The sequence below is a fragment of the Terrapene carolina genome, unplaced genomic scaffold (assembly GCF_002925995.2).
Source record: "Terrapene carolina triunguis isolate 2854851 unplaced genomic scaffold, T_m_triunguis-2.0 Scaffold67, whole genome shotgun sequence".
In the NCBI taxonomy this organism is placed as follows: domain Eukaryota; kingdom Metazoa; phylum Chordata; order Testudines; family Emydidae; genus Terrapene; species Terrapene triunguis.
Genome location: NW_020664418.1, coordinates 50,605,421 through 50,624,749, shown reverse-complemented (window position 1 = coordinate 50,624,749; position 19,329 = coordinate 50,605,421). Strand labels below are relative to the sequence as shown.

General features: G+C 45.2%; 1 protein-coding gene across 1 annotated transcript in view; it reads right to left on the bottom strand.

Annotated features, from left to right (window-relative positions):
- LOC113406073 (A disintegrin and metalloproteinase with thrombospondin motifs 7-like) overlaps positions 1–19,107 on the bottom strand; it is a 46,196-nt gene extending 27,089 nt beyond the window's left edge. The window contains exons 1-4 of the mRNA XM_026648413.2: positions 18,950–19,107; positions 17,979–18,152; positions 16,312–16,458; positions 15,070–15,229 (exon numbers count right to left, since the gene is read on the bottom strand). Of these exons, the coding sequence (XP_026504198.1) occupies positions 15,070–15,229; positions 16,312–16,458; positions 17,979–18,038 (367 nt within the window). The 5' untranslated portion in view covers positions 18,039–18,152; positions 18,950–19,107. The remainder of the gene's footprint in view (positions 1–15,069; positions 15,230–16,311; positions 16,459–17,978; positions 18,153–18,949) is intronic.
- Between the last annotated feature and the right edge of the window lie 222 nt (positions 19,108–19,329).

Genomic DNA, 19,329 nt, shown 5'->3' with positions numbered 1-19,329 from the left:
GTTGGTTACCCTGACATCAATCAGTGGTAAAGATGATATAGGATTCAATTAATAAAGAATTAAAGGCTAGGAATATAATTAATGCCAGTCGACATGGTTTTATGGAAAATAGGTCTTATCAAAAAACCTGATTTCATTCTTTGATGAGATTACAAGTTTGGTTGCTAAAGGTCACGGAGCAGAAGTAATATATTGAGACATTTGTAAGGCATTTGAACAAGTACCACACAACATCCAGATTTTAAAAAATTAGCACTATACAATATCAATAAAGAACTGGCTAAGAACAAGAACTGGCTAACTGAGAGATCTCAAAGTAGAAGTCAGTGGGGATCATTGCTGCATGGGGGTCTTTCTAGTGGGGTTCCACAGGGATTGATACTAGGCCCGATGCTCGTCAACGGTTTCATCACCGCTAACATTTGCAGTGACACAAAAATTAGCAGAGAGGTAATTAAGGACGACAGGCAAGTCACACAGAATGATCTAGATCACTTGGTCAGCGGGGCCCGTTCAAACAAAATGTGTTTTAATACAGCTAATTGCAGTGTTATCCATCTAAGAACAAGGAATGCAGGCCTGGCCTACAGAATGGGGGGCTGTTTCCTGGAAAGCAGCGACTCTGACAAGGATTTAGGGGTCATAGTGGACAAGCAGCTCAACATGGGCTCCCAGTGTGATGCTGTGACAGAAAGGGATAATGCGATCCTTGGATGTCTAAGCAGGAGAGTAGTGAGTAGCAGTAGAGGGGTGACTATCTCTGCATGGGGCATTGGAGAGAGACTACAATACTGCATATGGTTCTGGTGTCCACATTTTTAAAAGGATGTTGAAAAATTGGAGGGGCTGCAGGAAAGAGCCATAAAAGTGATTGGAAGGCTGGAGAAAATGGCAGACAGTGAGAGACTTAAAGAGCTCAATCTGTTTAGCTTATCAAAAAGAAGATAGAGGAAATACGATTGCAGGGTATAAGTACCTTCACAGGGAGAAACTTACTGGGAACTAAAGAGTCTTTAATGTAGTTGAGAAAGGCATAAAAAGAATGGTGGTGAGCAGGGCCGGCACAACCCATTAGGCGACCTAGGCGGTCGCCTAGGGTGCTAACGTTTGGGGGACGGTGACTGCGGCGGCTGGATCTTCGGCTGCCCCGGTCGTCATCGGTATTTCGGGGGCGGGACCTTCCACCGCCTCTGTTGGGGGCAGCATTTCGGGGGCGGGCCCTTCCACCACCTCTGACGGGGGCGGCATTTTGGGGGCGGGACCTTCCACCACCTCTGACGGGGGCAGCATTTTGGGGGCGGGACCTTCTGCCACCTAGGGCGGCAAAAAAGCTGGCGGCACTCCTGGAGGTGGATTCTCCATCTCTTGATATCTTCAGATCAAGACTGGATGCCTTTCTGGAAGGATATGCTTTAGCCAAACAGCAGCTATTTGTGTCAATACAGGGGCAGCGGAGTGAAATTTAAAAGTCTTTGATACACAGCAGGTCAGACTAGATGATCTAATGGTCTCTTGTAGCCTTAACTCTATGAATACGAGTTAAGGCTGCAAGTAACTCTGATCTCAGCAAATTAAATGAGTGGTTCACATTGCTTTGATTGCTTTCTCTGGATTGCATGTAAGCAACTCCACCAATTACGGAAAATGTAAAAATGGGCAAGGTTACCTCTCGGGTTGTCTAGTTTCACCAGGGATTTTCTTTGCTGAAGAGATGATAAATACGGGTCTAGTGGAGGTTGAGACTCTGAGTCTTTTGTTTGCTATTTCTAACTGTGTTTGGTTTTTGTTTGTTTTGCAGTCCCTTCTGCAACCCCAGAGATAGCAGCAGCCTGTGAGCAGCCATTTAGCCTGCAGTGTAGCCTCCCGTTATACCACGTAGGTCGAAGCACCCCTTCAGCTGAACTTCTCAACTCTAGGCACTACTACACTAGGCACTACTATCACTACTACCGCTTGCACTGGATCTAGCTTTTAATACATTCTTTGTTAAACAAAACTCTGAAGGGTTTAATGTTTCTTTCTGGGCAGACAAAAAGCTCTTTTCCAGACACATTAAAGTGATAAGGATGACTAATATTTAACATGCTATTATCAGTGACATCTAATCCTCTCATTATGTTGCTTTTGCTTTTCAGCAGTGTTAACCCTCGCAGCCCCAGAGAGATTTCCAGCAGACAGGAGATTGTCTGGTACCGTGGCACATGTATATGTTTCTCTGACAGAAGGTGAAAGGAGCAAGAAATAACCAAAATGCCTGTTACATAAAAGAGCATTATGCCTGCAGCCAAGGTAAGTAAATAAAGCCAGTAAATAGTCTGCATTGTTCAGGTTAGAGACAGAAATGTCTGGGGCTAGTCCCACATCTCCAGGGATCAGTGCAGGATTGTGCTTGACAGGACATTTTCTAGTGCTTAGTCCAGGTTTGTTTTAGCCATTTCAAGTGATGGGACATCATCACTAAATTGAGTGGCTGTTTCACAATCTAACAGATCTTCCTGTCAGCAAGTTTTCTTTTGATATTCAGTTCCAACTTCCCTCTCTTAACTACATCCTCTGACTTCTAGTTCTATCTCCTTGTACCACACTAAACAATTCCCCTCCATCCTTGGGGCTACTTTCAAACCAGTTTTACCCTGGTGAAACACTAGTGCCTCCAGTGGAGTTACTCCAGATTTGCACTGCTGAGAGGACAATCTGCCTGTTGCTGTTTGCACTCATCAGAGATTTGTAGGTGGTTTTCACGTTCCCACTTAGTTGTTGCTTAGCCAAGATATCTCTGTTTAGCTCTTGTGCAAAGCGCTCCTTCCAGCCTCCTAATAACATTTAATGATCTCTGAACTCCCTCCAATTTCTCTACATCTATTTACCCAGAACCGAATGCAATAGTCCATGTGCTGTCTCCCAGATTATCCTAGAGAGAAGTGATCACTATCCTGCTTTATGCCATTGATACCTGTATGCTGTAGCCACTATCCCATTGGTCTCTTTTCTCGCCGCACTGCATTGTAAACCTGTAGCTAATTTACGGCCCACTATCACACTTAGATCTCTTTCTGCGTTACCGCTGTTCAGATTTCTGGCTCCCACTGATATTTCTTCAGATAGATTCATTGGCTATTACCAAGCTATCATACTGTTATTTCTTGCCTTTCTTTCTATTCACTTTATTACATCTCTGTCCTCGCTTCTATTTGTATCACCTCCTGATCTAGTAACTTCCATGAATTTCATTAACACTCGGCTAGTCCCTAGAGCAGTGAGGTTTTCTGTTTATCATTACCTTTGTATGTGGCACATCAGCCGTTTGAAATCCATGTGACAGTGCTCCTTTCCGAGCCAAATTGATTTAACGTTGCAAATAAGATTTCATGAGACATCGGATCAAATGCTTTCCTTGCTTTGCCTGTATAACATCTAATGCATTCCCTTCATTTACCAACTTTGAATTTTTATCAGAAAAGCAATTAAATTTGTCTGGTCTGATTAGGTCTTGATAAGCTCATGCTGCTCACTGCTAGTGTTTCTATAATCCTCTAATAAACGCACACACAGTCTCTTAATAGTCTGATGAGGAGTTAAAATGAGTTGTAGTTGACAAGATAATTTATTTCCTTTTCCTGAACATCAAAACCACATTTGTTTTTTTCCAATCACCTCATACATCCCAAGTGTTTAAAAATAATTATTTTTTATTACTCATATTGCTGTGGTGCCCAGAAGGCTCCAATCAGTATCAAGATGCTATTGTACAAGGTGCTGTACTAACACAGATCTAAGGGGTAGAATCTGATGCTGTTGCTTAGAGCAATGGCTTTCAACCTTCCCAGACCACTGTACTCCTTTCAGGAGGCTGATTTGTCCTACGTACCCCCAAGTTTCACCTCACTTAAAAACTACTTGCTTACAAAATCAGACATAAAAATACAAAAGCGTCACAGCACACTCTTACTCAAAAATTGCTGACTTTCTCATTTTTACCATCTAATTATAAAATAAATCAATTGGAATATAAATATTGTCCTTACATTTCAGAGTATAGTGTATATAGAGCAGTATAAACAAGTCACTGTCTGTATGAAAGTTTAGTTTGTACTGACTTCACTAGTGCTTTTTATGTAGCCTGTTGTAAAACCAGGCAAATATCTAACTGAGTTGATGTATCCCCTGGAAGAGCTCTGTGTACCCCCAGGGTATGTATATCCCTGGTTGAGAACCACTGGTTTAGAGTGCATAGCACTTTATTCCACGAGTAATCCCACTAAGTGAACAGTGTTGCTTCACTGGGTCTGGCCCTAAGCAGGGCCGGCTCCAGGGTTTTGGCCGCCCCAAGCAGCCAAACAAACAAACAAAAAGCCGCGATTGCGATCTGCGGCGGCAATTCGGCGGGAGGTCCTTCGCTCCAAGCAGGAGTGAGGGACCATCCGCCGAATTGCCGCCGAACAGCTGAACGTGCCGCCCCTCTCCGAAGTGGCCGCCCCAAGCACCTGCTTGGTAAGCTGGTGCCTGGAGCCGGCCCTGGCCCTAAGACGACAAGTGACAGGGAAAGAAAACACTAAAATATGCGCAATGTGTATGCACAATTTTTATGTGCAAATATACTCAGCTGGTATAAACCAATGCAGCTTCATCGAAGCCACTAGAGCTACATTGATTCATCCCAGCTGAGGATCTGACCCATACATTTTTCCTGGTGTTGCCTGCAGCCCAGCCATCTCTTGTTGGCTGATTTCTTGCGGTCATTGCAGCCGAACTCTTGAGAAGGTTTTAAAGGAGGAGAGAGCCCTGCATGGTTCCATGCACAAGGGGTGCTGTGGAAGAAGGCACACGGCAGTTGGGACAATGGGCAGGCGGGTGTTTGAGGCCGGGACTGTTGGCAGTGCGGAGAGAAGAGAGGTCAGGTCACAAGACAGTAGTGAGAGGGAGAGCAGCGAAGGGCCTCAATGGTGATGAGGAAAGAAGCTGGAACTTGAAATGGCAGACGTGGAGGGAGGGTTCATTGATTCAGAAATGTCTTCTCAGTCTATCCTGAGATTGTGCTCAAGAGTCATCCCACTTGTGCCAGTTACACCCACGACAGATCACAGTCGTCATTGTTCAGCAACAGCCGTAATTGTTCTTCTGACTTTTCCAGACTCCAGAGGCAGCTCAGAACATTACCAGGCCTCAGCTTATGTGGCAGAGTAACTCCATCTTCTGTCCAGTTTTTGAAAGTTGGAAACAAATGTGAAATGATTTGAGTTAAGCCAAAGTGCCCTGTTCTCCTCTGGCATCAAGGGATGTTTTGGCTGGAAGCGGAAGTGATGCAGAAGTTCCACTGAACTCACCAATACTTAAAGCTGCTGCGAAGTGAGCTAACCTTTCCTCAAGGACAGAAATGGAAATATTTAGATAAATTTCACAAGATAGACGTTCTACTCTGTTCTTTTTACTGCAAAACTTTATGGTGAGCAACATTATGATTCAAATCTTTCTCCTTAAAGCAGTGTTTATCTCCAGGTTAAAAGACATTTATGAGAAATCCTGATCTACAATTCAGGATAACAGAGAGAGACTTGAAAGACATGGAATGCAAGCACATGCATTTGGCATCTGTTCTATCTGATTTCCATCCTACATATGCCAGGCTTCCTCCAATAAAAAATCACCAACAGAGCAAGATGAGAGCTTTTCTAGAAAAGAAAACTGCAAATGTTTCTCCTTCACCCTATATTAGGGTTAGGTTTTGTTAGCAAAGTTTTTTATTTGAAACATTTACCCCTATTCACACTGAGTAGCACCTTACTCTAAAAGTAGCCCCGTTGATTTCAGTAGCATTACTCATGCGGTACGCCACTGTTCAGAATAAGTAAGGGGATCACAATCAGAACCACTAGTCCTAAAAAGTGATCATTACTTTAGTGTACATTTGATGGTCCCCTTCCTATATGTGATATTCTTATGAGAGCCTTTTAGATCTTTTGAAATGTAATAAATAATGCACAACACCACAACTTCTTACTGAGATGCAGAGCACCCAAGTAAAAGAATGACATTCGCCTACTAGCACTACCAATCTTCTTGCAAATGTAGATGTGTGAATGTTGACATGATACATTTCTTTGGAAGTAGCCAGTTAGTATTTACAACTCTTCAGCTATGAGCTTCTAAGATACCAACATTCCCCTTTCGAATGGCGAAGTGCCTTTGATCTTTGAGAAGGTCATCCATGCAGTCCCTGTGGACTGATGAGGTCATAACATGAGGCAGTACTGGGTAGAGGGAGGAGAAGAGGATGAGCCCCACTCCTGCTTGGCAATGTGCAGCCTCCGCAGCCCACACAGGTGAACAAATGAAGATTTCATAGCACACAAGTTATTTCTGAATTCTAGCAGCCCAAGGGAGGGGACCCCCTGCCAGCTCCAAGCTTCTACTTATATTGGGGGTGGGAGAATTTTAGTTTAAAGCCTTATAGGTGTGTGCAATTATATTATTTGAAGTTTTCATCTACTTTTTAAAAGTTACACTATAAACATTGAAAAACAGTGTTTTTACCAACCTAGATGTGCTCTAACCCTGTAGCACCATTTTGGTGTGTGCAGGGCATAGGGGAGGAGACTGGTTCTTGGATCTGATGCAGATTGAATGAAGGTATAACTTTGATGTGCATTATAATGGCTATAAATAATCGAAGGAAATACATGAGATAAAGGCACTGAGAATTCAAGGAGTGATTTCTTGTATTGTAAATGTTCTGGACAGAATTATTTCTATGACTTGCTGACTACATAGTCTACTCCTCATGCTACCTGGCCACAAAACGCTTTGGATGGAATCAAAGTATAACTATAGGCACTGGATAATGATACTGTAAGCACAAAACTTTCCTGAAACTGAGATCTCTCCTTCTCTCTGTGGTTTGTGCCATTATTATTCCTCCTGGAGTGGCCATCATGCTTCTCTCTCAAGCGTTCTTCAAAATGCCCCTGGGAATTCAGACTCCCCCGTACAGTACAAATATGCTTCCTCCCGAATTTAAATAGGTTCATAATTGCAATTATGGCAGCCCAGCTGCACGGTGATGAGGGGTAACTGCTTAGAGTGGCAGAGGAAAGGAATGTTAAATTTTCACGCAACATATCAGAAGATCAACTAGTCTTTTGTAAGCAGCTCTCAAGTGACTGGTTAGTGGAAAAACCCTGCAGCCTCAGGGCTGGCTTTCTGATTGTATGTGTTCCCAAATGTTGATTATCTGCACAGTCTGACTATCATAAAAGATACTCTTTGCAGCTGTCAGCTACATACTAGTATGTTAGAGCAGAGTGTCAGACTAGGCTAACTTATGGAAATAAGTAAATTTCTGTCAGTCTGAAGTCTTAGACTCATTCTACCAGCATAATTACTTAGTTGTATTGCAGAGCACTCCACTTTTCTCTAGGTTATTGTAGCACAATCTGATTTGGATTCAGCCCCCAAAATGCTCCTGAACCCACGAAGTCTGGGGGAAAAGAGCAACAAAAACCAGAGCTGATGACAAGGAGGGTTTATAGCCAGAGCCACTTGAGGGATAAAGGCTCCTCTCCCACTTTCCAGATGACTCTTGAGAGGCACTAAACAGTCCAGACTCTCAACGGCAGCAACTCCCCTCCTTGGATGTATAAACAGGGTGATATTGAGTAGGAGTAGGGAGATTATATTATCTCTGCATTTGGCACTGGAATCCCGTGTCCAGTTCTGGTGTCCACAATTCAAGACGGCTGTTGATAAATTGGAGAGGGTTCAGGGAAGAGCCATGAGACTGATTGAAGAACTGGAAAACAGGCCTTCGAGTGAGAGACTCCAGGAGCCCAATCTGTTTAGCTTAATGAAGAGACAACTCAGGTGACTTGATCACTGTCTATAACTACCTACGTGGGGAACAAATGCTTGATAATAGAGGGCTCTTCAATGTAGCTGACAAAGGTCTGACAAGATCCAATGGCTGGGAGCTGAAAATCGACAAATTCAGAATAGAAACAAGGTGCAAATTGTTAATAGTGAAGGTAATTCTCCATTGGATCAACTTACTATGGAGTCTGCATTATCGGACATTTTAAAATTAATCCTGGACGCTTTTCTAACAGATCTGCTCTTGTTCAAACAGGCATTAATATAGGGCAGTCCTATGGCCAGTGTCATGCAGCAGGTCAGACTGGATGATAGCAGTGGTCCTTTCTGGCCTTAGAATCTATGAACCCTTCCTCCCGGCCTGCCACTTGCAGCTCCAGCAGCCAGTTTGGCTTCCTTCCACTGTAGCCAGCTGGGGGAGAGCTGCAGGTTTGGGGGGATTGCCTCCGAGCCAAACAACAATCCAAAAGCCAGCTGCTGTCACTGAAGTGGGCCTGCCACACCTCCATAACTGGCTCCTGGAGGCAGCCACTGGGCCGTGGCCTCCTCAGCTTCCTGTCTGCTTCCCCCACCCCTGCCATGGAGCAGGAAGTGAAGACAGGGGCCCAGGAAACTAAACTAGGGTCTAAAATTAAACGATGCAAAAGGAGGTTTACAAACAAAACAGGCTGGGAGCCGCCTGGTCAGAAATACTCAGATACTGTCAGATTTAAAGGGGAGAGATACCGGCACTTTAGATAACCTAGCTACAAATCCAGCCGTTGGTTTTCCTCCCCTTCCTTAATCCAAGAAACTGTTTTAGTCCCACATAGTCCCAGCCACATTCCATCTCTGTTAAATGGAGGGTGGAGCTAAGCTGTATTGGTTCAGAGATTCAAAGGCTAGGTCTACGCTACAGCGGGGGGTCGACCTAAGATACGCCACTTCAGCTATGTGAATAGCATAGCTGAAGTGGCGTATTTTAGGTCGACTTACCTGGCTGTAAGGACGGCGGCAAGTCGACCGCTGCCGCGCCGCCGTCGACTCCGCTACCGCCTCTTGCCGCGGTGGATTTCCGGAGTCGATGGTAGAGCCATCAGGGATCGATTTTATCGTGTCTTCACTAGACGCGATAAGTCGATCCCCGATAGACCGATTGCTACCCGCCGATCCGGCGGGTAGTGAAGACGTGCCCAAAGAAAGCTGCCCATGTTATTCATCTGGGGCAAAAATAACTTGGGCAACTTTCTTTTCACCTTGCAGCTAGTGACTGCTGAAGCTGGTTTGGATAATTTTTGGATCAAGCAAAATAAGAGTGGGGGACATTATGATTTACAAGGCAGTAAAAGTTATAACATGGTCATGTGTGATCAACCACTGCAAGCACAGCATGTGAGATTCCTTCGAGTCTGTCAGGGACGTAAGCAAAGAGGGCTCACACCTCACTGTATCAGTGACGCAGCGATATTTAAACTGGCCTAAGTGGGGTCAGAGGGTTTGCAGCCACTTCTCTCCTCCCCTGCATAGTCCATCTCCTTTCACTCATGGTAACTGCATGTGCTCAATGTTAATAATAGATGCGCCTTATAGCAAGCTGGCTTTTGGGACTTTGCAAAGCTGCTGCAGAGCCCGCTGTCAGATGCTACCTGAGCACAACGAGCATCGTCCCTTCACACGGTCACAGCTTCAGCAGGTTTTGAAGGGCATGAGCGTCAAGGTATCTCTGACCAGAGTGCGTCACACAACACAATGCTACACTGCCTGCTGAGCTGCCCCCAGGGACACTCTGCAAGCTTCTTCTGGGTCCAGTCACTTAACTCTGCCTGCAAACTCCATCATAGTCTGTTAGGAACCTAGCCATGGCCATGAAATTCCATGGCTCTGAACCACTGCTGCATGAGGGAGTGACGGCTGTTTACGAACGGTGAACGTTTCCTTGACTGAACCAAAATGAAAAGAAAATGTGCATCAAGAGTCTAAGGAAGAAATGACTTCTTTAGGGATATCTCACGTCAACTTGTCTGTATTTGGACAGGCTGTTTTCACAAGTAGGATAGGTGACTGCCCTGTTCTCCGAATCTGCAGCATGTATTCTTTATTTTGTGTGAAAAGCACAGTCTCAATACGTTACAGTTGTTCGTGCTACTGGATTGAAATAAAGTTCAGAGTCTGTGCAATGGATCACAGAAAAATAATTGCCTACTGCCTCCTATTTAACTCAGGGGCAGGTGGATTAACATGGTTGTATTGCTTTCAATTTTTGACCTAGTTTAAAATGGTGAGAGTTTAAGGATTGTTCTTGTTTGCGTCTTGGGGAAGGATGGGTGGAGGTAGAATGGAAGGCAGAAGAGGGTTTAGGTTCTCATCTTGTATCAGTCACTCTGTGTAAACTCTACCAAACTGTCCCAGCACTCCTGCATTCAGAGTGATAAAATCCCAGTGTTTGGGGTTTTGCTGCATTTCAAAACACATGGCGATGAACTGGAACTGTTCAGCATTCACCCAGCTCTTAGAGGAGCCTCTGGTCATTCCTGGGCATTAACCTAACATTTCTGGCTCGAAGCTCCAAAAGGTGAGTTCAATCTATAATGCAGGTAACTCATCTGCAATCGGTTGGTTCTGGCATATTAACCCCACATCTAAATGCCTGTATTTTAACCATGACCACTGAAACCTCATTAGCCAGTTTTGCACACCACCCAGTTTCCTAGTTGCATCCCTAATCAGTGTGATCTGGGTCTAAATTCCAGACTGCTTATTAACCCTTTCATGGTATAAATTCAGTCTGAGTGAAGGGAGAATGTGATGGGCGTGAAGGAGCAACGCCACCAGCCTGGCCCAAGGACCCTGTGCAGCCCATAGACTTGGTACAGCTGTCAGGGCCAGCTCCAGGCACCAGCCTACCAGGCATGTGCTTGGGGCGGCACCTGGAGGGGGGCGGCGCTCAGGCCCGAGAGCAGGGCTGCGACTGGGCTCGCCGCCCCCCCGCGGCGCTCCGGCCGGTCGGGGAGAGCGGGGCCCGCGGCGGGCTCGCCGCCCTCCCCCCGGTGCTCCGGCCGGTTGGGGAGAGCGGGGCCCGCGGCGGGCTCGCCGCCCTCCCCCCGGCGCTCCGGCCGGTCGGGGAAAGCGGGGCCCGCGGCGGGCTTGCCGCCCTCCCCCCGGTGCTCCTGCCACCGGGGAGAGCAGAGCCGCCGCGGGCTCGCCGCCCTCCCCCCTCCCCGGCACTCCGGCCGGTCGGGGAGAGCGGGGCCGCGGCCGGGCTCGGCGCCCTCCCCTGCCATGCTCCCCGGCGGGGGGAGGGGGGGGAAGCCTTTTTTGCCTGGGGCGGCAAAAAAGCCAGAGCCAGCCCTGACAGCTGTATCCCATGCAGGGCTCTGATGATGGACAGAAATAATTGCCAGTTAAAGGCTATTTTAAATGGTTTATCGTATCACTGACAATGGTTACCAGATCCACTGCTGGCTGGATGCGATGGGCTAGATTATGGCATTGACACTCCCACTGTCCTAGGAAAGGAGCATCGTGGAGATCCCCCGAAGCATGAGAATTTTCCCCACCTTGTGTGCATGAATTTGAACCATGAAAGGGTTAATAAGTGCTTCTTGTGCAGCCTTCACCCTGCAAGGATCATTGTGACCTGTCCTTTAATCAAGGAAACCCGCGTAGCAGGGGGCCATTTGTTAAAGGACCCCTTACACCGCTATGGCCCTTTGGCACACATTTCTCACTCTATGCCTCTGGCTGAGGCTTTCCTAGGCTTACTGAAATACAGTCCTATTACCACGGGGAAGCTACTCATCCAAATATGTATCAGTGCAGAGATATTTTGAGCCTATTTATCACTGCTATTCAGCATGAGAACAAAGAGAGGAAAAGGAAGAGAACAATCATTGTATATTGCCGTATGATTTTCCATCCACACGGACTATCAATTGCCTGAGGTTCCAGATTGGCAACATGTCTCTCTCTGCTGTTTTCCTTTTTAATGACGTGAAACCTTTGAATACCCTGATTTGGACCTATGTGCATGTCAGCTGCTTGCCTTGCCTTCCCCATGGTAGATATTCCTTGGTGCCATTATAAAACAACTCCAGTCAAGGACCCTGCAGACCTACACACCCATCGGCTAGGCTAATCAGGCGTAGAGAGCTGAAAAACACATGCTGTCCACACACTGTTTAAAAAACATGTGCCAGATCTATGGCCATTCAATTGCACAGTGAAAGGACTAAAACTTTGCCGAAAACTCTTTTTATTAATAGGAGAAAACCTGCCTTGAATCAAGGGTGGTGAAGCAGGCAAAAGGGATGTTCCAGCTGCCCCAGCTTGCGGAGGAGGTGCGAGCGATCTGCTGTTATCAATGCTCTGCATTGCATTATTTTAAAGGCAAGACTGTCATCTCCTATTACGTTAGCAGCCTTCAGAAAGTTATGTTAATTTCACAGATGACAGCCCCTCCCTCCTGTAAATATACAAACTGAGCAAAACTCCTCCAGGCACAACCCTTTCCTGGCCAGTGCCGGGATCTGAAAGGGGACTAAACATTTCCCACGAACAATAAATGGTTCAAGTGTCACACTATGAGGAAGGGGACAGGGAAAGAGAATAACATATCAGGGGTTAATGAAGGTCCTAAACATACATTAAAGCCATGCATAAAAAGAATTCTAGCTGCTCCTTATAAACGTAATAAAGGAATATAGCTTGGAAAGGCCCCAATTCTCAGCCCATCAACCTGCCAGAATAGCTGGGCTGGGTTCTGGGTAGCGCCGAAGGGGTGGGGGAAAGAAACAACCCCCTTCCCTTCCCTGCCGTTCTGCAGCTCTGATGCTGCAGCAGCGTGCCCCCTGGGCAGGGTAGGAAGGTCTATGCAGCATCTCATCCAATAGCACGGCCCCATATGCATTGCTACATGGCAGCCACTGCTCCACGGATGTCCATGCCACAGGGCTGCGTACGCCTCCCTCTTTATATCACTCCCTTCCCACGTAGCAGAACTGTGTTGGCTCCACTTTGCAGGCAACGCTCTGCATAGCCATGGTGGAGACAGAGGGCAGGATTTCCCCCTCAAAGATTAGGTTTGCCCACTGTCGTTCAGCTTACCATCCACGATCTGCTCCCTCCAGTTAGTTACCCTGAGGGGTCCACGAGTGAAATGTGAGGCTGGGATAACACAAACAATGGGAGGCTTTAAGTTCTGTTAGAAACAATATTTACATTGACTGAACCCAGAAAACGCATCGTGTTCTGATGCGGTTTTCAGTCCTCTTCAGAGCACAGCTTAGTAAGGGGCAAAGAGACCATAAATCCAAGGAAGAGCATGCCATTTAAACAACATTTACCAAGAGTGTGTGAAATGATGCAGCACTGTATTTCCCTGTACTTATTATAGGAAATAGCTGTGGGCACTCAGATCCTGTGGGCAAATGTTGAGTTTTTATCTAGTTACTGGTCTGGTCAATGTAGCTGGCTGGTACAGTATGAGTTCTGGGATGTTTCCAATCTCTGCAGGAGATATGGTAATTGCATTATTGCACAGATGTGCCGAGTCCTGCACTGTAAACCTGGAACTTACTTCAGTCCTTCATAAAACTCAGTATTGAGGGGACTTCTCCTGTATGGCAGGACAATTATGTAACTCAATATGGCAAGTTCACTGCACAGATGTTTAGGAGGCCTGAGAACCTCCAATTTCATTCTGTCTTTTCAGACGACACACTGCGCATTGTGCATGATTCATATCTGAAGTGGCCTAATAAATCTTCGCCATGCAATGCTTGACTCCTCACTGAGTGGGTGGAACTGCAGGCTGACAAATGTTTATAACATATGAACTAGTCGTGTTTATTTTACACGCTAGCCAGCCCCAATGAGAGGATGAGGGAAGCGAATGAGATGGCTGGGTGGGGGCATGGATGTTCAGATCAAAAGCTTCAATCTGTTTTTTTCCCCCCCAAGTAAATTCAAATTTGCTCAGAATTAAATTCTCCATCTCAGAAACAGAGAATAAGGGGTCTGAACCAAGACCCATTAAAGTCAATGAGGGGCTTTCAATTGGTGCTGTCCTAACTGCTCTTACTGACGTCCACGGTAAATCTCATTTTGATTTCAATCAAAGCAGAGTTAGTCCAATGCTGAGCGCTTTTGAAAACCCCATAGTACAATGTCTATCCTGCTATTTAATAAGGCTGAGATGAAAATGTGATAACCTCCTGCAACATCTGCTCGGCAGCTAGCCAGACATTTTCAAGTCCAGGAAAACCATGTTTTCTTGTAAAGCTATTTCTAAATTCCGACGTGTGTTGGACATTACGTAAAGCACAACGCTGCATCACAAGAACAACCTTGCAAAGGGCTCAATCCTTCCTGGCGCTCAGCCTGATCCAGCCATGCACTGAGGCATGTGAGCAGTGCCATTCATTAAAGTGCTTTGCTGACTTGGGCCAGAGTGTTCAGCACCTCGAAGGACTAACCCTCAAAAGCCCAATTCTCCTGTCTGCCAAACTGGAACATCTGGATGGGTTTTAAACCATCCCTATTGCCTCATCGAAATATCATTGGCTCGAAGGCTGAACAGCGGCACTGACATTATCTATGCTTCACTGGAAAGGCCAGATCTGCAGTGGGTGTAAATCAGTATAGCTCCAGTGAAGGCAAGGAAGCTACTGATTTATACAAGCTGAAGATCTGGCCCAGCGTCTGTGTACTGTGGCTGCTACAGTATCTTTACTTTCCCCAGGTGAGCCCACTGGTACAAGTCTGAGTACGGTTAAATTTGATCTACTGTCAACCTTTAGAGGATTAATAATTCTAAGTCGTGATGATAAACTATGTTTTATTGTAACTTTCCTAAATGGGCTCCACATTGTGTGTGATTCCAATTGGTTTAGCTGTGGCATCATTACAGGGTTACCAACAAGATTGCACTAGAATACAGAAGTGATTTAATACAAATATTTATTCTGAATGCAATCCCCCACTTTAGCGTTTCTTAACTGAAAGCAAAGTTCAATTGTCTACAATTCCCTTAGATCATAACCAAACCTCAGCAGAGTTCATGAAATGCAGAATTTCTACACTGGAAAGCCTTGCACAAGCCCTTGTGCAGCTTGACTTGCTTAAAAAGAAAAATATGTAACGTTAATTTCACTGGAAAGAAGTATCCCTGAATTTTCTGTGCTAAGTTTTTGAAGCCGTATGACCTTGCATTAGTTATTAAACACTTACTTGACTCGCTATTGTCACAGTCCTGGGGATTGCACTTCTGGGTGTTCTCTGGCCACTGTTCATGGTCACACAGGCTACTGTCTTCTTCAGCTTCACCAGTTTTTGTGTTCATGCACTTCACCTGTCGCCGCTGGATGCCACCACCACAGGTAGCTGTGCACTGCAGAAAGTTAATTAGCTGGGATATAATCAATTGCATCCAGAATTAAGGTTTATTTTTTATATGTTGCTGCTGGATTTGAGACTTCACTTAAATATCTATACGCTACATCGCTATTCACATGTTTAAAGTGGCATCCGAGCAAAATTCCTACACTGTCTTTGTAGAACTTATTTCTCTTTTATCCCCTGCCCCAGTTAGTTCTGTTTCTATGGGATACAAAGGCATTTCTATTGTACATAACCCAAAGTTTATCTGGTGCTGCTGCGCGCATTAGCTTCCGCTAAGTGAACAGACCTCTATTAATTCTGCTGACTGAGGAGGTGGGAGGCTTCTTGTTTGGCTGAACACGAGGCACAGTTAGCAACACACGTCCATTAACCTTTATTGTCTTCATAGCTGGCCTGGCTCCTCCAGTTTTTATAAAGTATCTGGTCAAAACAGGACTTCTTTAGAAACAGAATTCCCCCGTGTGCCTTTTCTCAGCAGAGCTAGTCAATGAGAAACTCTTCATTGTGGTTTATTTTTGTCAATATTCTGTACAATTTATTGAAACTGAGTCACTCACAATACGTCTCCATTCAATTCTCAGATACATGGACATGGAATGGGACATCGGTCTGCACTGAAAACTTTTACCACCATAACTATGTCAGTTAGGGGTGTGATTTTTTTGCCGACATCGTTATATTGGGAAATGCCCTAGTATAGACACAGTTATAGTGGTATAAGGTGATTTATACCAGCATCATTTATTTCATTTTGCCAAACCAAAATAAGCTAGACTGGTAGAAGCACTTTTATACATCTACACTAGGTTTTTTTTGCTGCTTTAACTACGCCAGGATAGTTAAAGAGGCAAAATGTTTAAGTGTAGACAAGACCTTATAAACTCTACTATAAATTGTGTGGGCTTGATTGCAGAAACCAGTGTTACAGACCAGGTAGTATAGCAGGTGTTTGCTTATCTGAGATCATAGTTAAGTCCCTGGAAAACTGCTGTACAAAAATAATACACGTGATTAATTCCCAAGAGAAATTCAGCTACAGGAGACATTTATTTCCCTTAAACATTTGCTCACCTCTCCCCATGATCCCACTACCCATTTGGTACATGGGTGAGTGTTGCAGGGTCTTGTGTTATTTGGCCTTAACATTTCATCACACCGTCCGAATTCTGGACACGTAACTAAACGCTCCTGCTCGCCGCTGCCGCATGACTCAGAGCACTAAGGAGAAACAAACAAACCATCAAATTGGAATCAGTCTGGAGTAACAGAAAGGGAAAAACACCCCACTTACTTGTTACTTACGGAATTACAGTGTGAAGTGGCCCTAAGAAAAATTTGCCTCCAGTGTTGAATGCCCATTTTTGTGATTATAACTATTGTCTGTGGGCGGTTTCAGTTGTGGAAGTGAGGCTACTAAATTGATTTGAAGTTTAACTCTTAGGCACACACCGCTTTGTAAGCATACAGCAGATCTCAGCTCATATACATTCACTACTTCCTAGATCCAAATACTTAGAGGGTCAGATTCTGCCCACAAGCAAAGGTCACACAATACTCCCACTGACTTCTCATCAACGAGAGTCACACAAATCGAACTGAGTGTGGAATGTGGCCTACAAGCTGTCTGGCACTACTGTGTACTTCTTAAATAATAGCCAGTATACGCTGCACTATGAGGCTAAGCAAAAGTAAAATGCCAGCAAAATGTATTTGCAGGGAAGGGAATGAAAAATAAGTGCTGATGTGAAACATCACATCACAAACCAGACAAAAAAATATATTTACTGGATATACAGATAAGAAAATGAATGGGGCATCTAGTGATAAATGGATCCAAGTTAGGAAGATATTTGACTGGGAGAGTGTAGAGTAAACAATAGATTTCAAGGCCTTCAGATTCCTTTATTTAGCTGACAGGCTACTTTTAAAGCTGAAGGCAAAAGTGAACATGGAATAAAAGATAATGGGCTAATCCCATGCTGCAGTGTAAGCACGGGGGTTACGAAAGCAGAACTGTGCCAAACTCAGACTGGCGGGGAAGGAGAAAATCAGTGAAAAATAACATTTAATTAACCATTTAAACATTTTTCTGTGGAATCTTCCAACTGAAGATATCCTGGGATGCATCATTACGGGGCTTCACAAATACCAGAAGTCCCCTTGTAATCCCAGAATGCCTCATTCAGTGACATCTCCGGTAAACAAAGAAAAAACAGGAAAGGAAAACAGATAAGTTACAAGCTATTTTGGGGCTGAGTGCCTTCACCAGCCTGCTCAGGGGACCCTCTGGTGGGCACCGCAGATGGCTAGCTTCAGCTGGATTCTCCTACGTCCAACTAACAGCAGGGTTTGGAACACAGCACCAGATTTATTAATCTCCTAGTTTGTGGGGCTATTGATCTGTCTGTGGAAACCTATGGGGGCAAGTGGAAGAGAACATAGAGCAGCAGTTGCCTACTGGAATTTCCATTAGAACATTCAACCCGTGTCTGAGATTAACCCAATTTTCATCATAGTTTGGCAGTTCATCATTTAATAAACACTTGATAGTGTTGGGTTATTTGCAAACAGCTGTTAAAACATATTGAAAAGAACTTGGTCCATCTGTGCCTTCATGTATTCCTTACAGAGACACCTGCTGCATCAGGACCCTCTGAACTCTAGTGACGTTTGGACCAGGCCCATCTCCGATGATGTATTGCGTGCACCTTCTCTCTCTCTCTAGAAATCCCCCTCACCTCTCTCCAGGACGAGGTATACCAGTCCAGACAAGGCTTGGTTTGGCAGGGAGTCTGCATTGGGGGCTTGTAGAAAACAGCTTGACAATGAAAGGGCCGCAGAAGCCTCTGTTCTCTGGTGTCAACGCAGTGCACGTCCCGAACCTTCAGTCCCCCTCCGCAGTTCTTGGAGCACTGGGTAAACAATACAATGAGTCATGCTGGTGGAGCGGAGGCAGTAACAGTGTCCAGACATGAATCTCTCTGGCAAAGTGGAGTTTACCCAGATATTAAAGAAATGAATTGTCAAGCTCTGTCTTTCATTAACTCTTTCAGTTTTTGCCTTTGGGTCTCTCCATAATTGTACCTGGCCCAAGCTGGAGAGGGTCCTAAGCATGACTACCACCACCAAGACTTTCCACTCTGAAAGGATTCTATTTGCATTTTCAGTGGCGACAGCTTTTTGAGGTCATGTCCCCACATCCACAGATCTTGAAAGTTAAGGCCTGTTAAAATCATTCATAGTAATCCTGCCGTTCCAGGAGCGTTGCCTACCATTTATTCTCAGTGGGATTGTCCAGTCTAGTTTTAAAAGTCTCCCGCTATGAGGGATTCTTGTGCAACTTTCTGAGAGCCGAACACCCCCAAGGTATTCCCCAATATCCTCCCACAACTCCCCTTTATTTCGCTTCAGCCCAGGCCTCTTTCGACCACCCTAAGTGATTCCACTCCTACTTTCGCTGACTCCCTTCCAAGCAGAGCGATTATGTTCCCACCAGTTACTCTTTACACTCACTGGGTTTCCTAGTTTGGGCTTCAGCCCCAACAGGAATGTTTACACGGCTATTCTTAGCTCCGCAGCCTGAGCCCAGCATGTCTGAGTCAACTGACCCTGGCTCTGAGACTTGATGGGGTGGATTTTCCTTTGCAGTGCAGCCATACCCAGAGACACCAATAAAGGGCAAGGAGAAGGGAAGTATATTTATGTTTACCTTACTCCAGTTTCCAATACGCCACGAGGAACATGGTCTCAGGTAACACCTTCGAGCAGGGACAGGTTTATTTGCAGCAACACAATCTTCATCTTTGCCTGTGCTACAATGCACTGTCCTCCAGCTAGCTCCTAAGCCACAGGTTGTGGAGCACTGGAACACAGTCAGTAACAGAGCAAAAATTAACCCCTGCCTCACCCACCCACAGAAACCAAAGTTCAGCAATCAGGGAGCAATGAGCTACACAGGCAGCAAAGCAAACAACTTGCCCTATGGTATTCGACAGGGATGAAACCACAAGAATGCAATAAAAATTAAATGGGATTCTTCAGAAATGTGTCTTAAAACCTGCAGGGCCCAATTCACCACTGGATTACTGC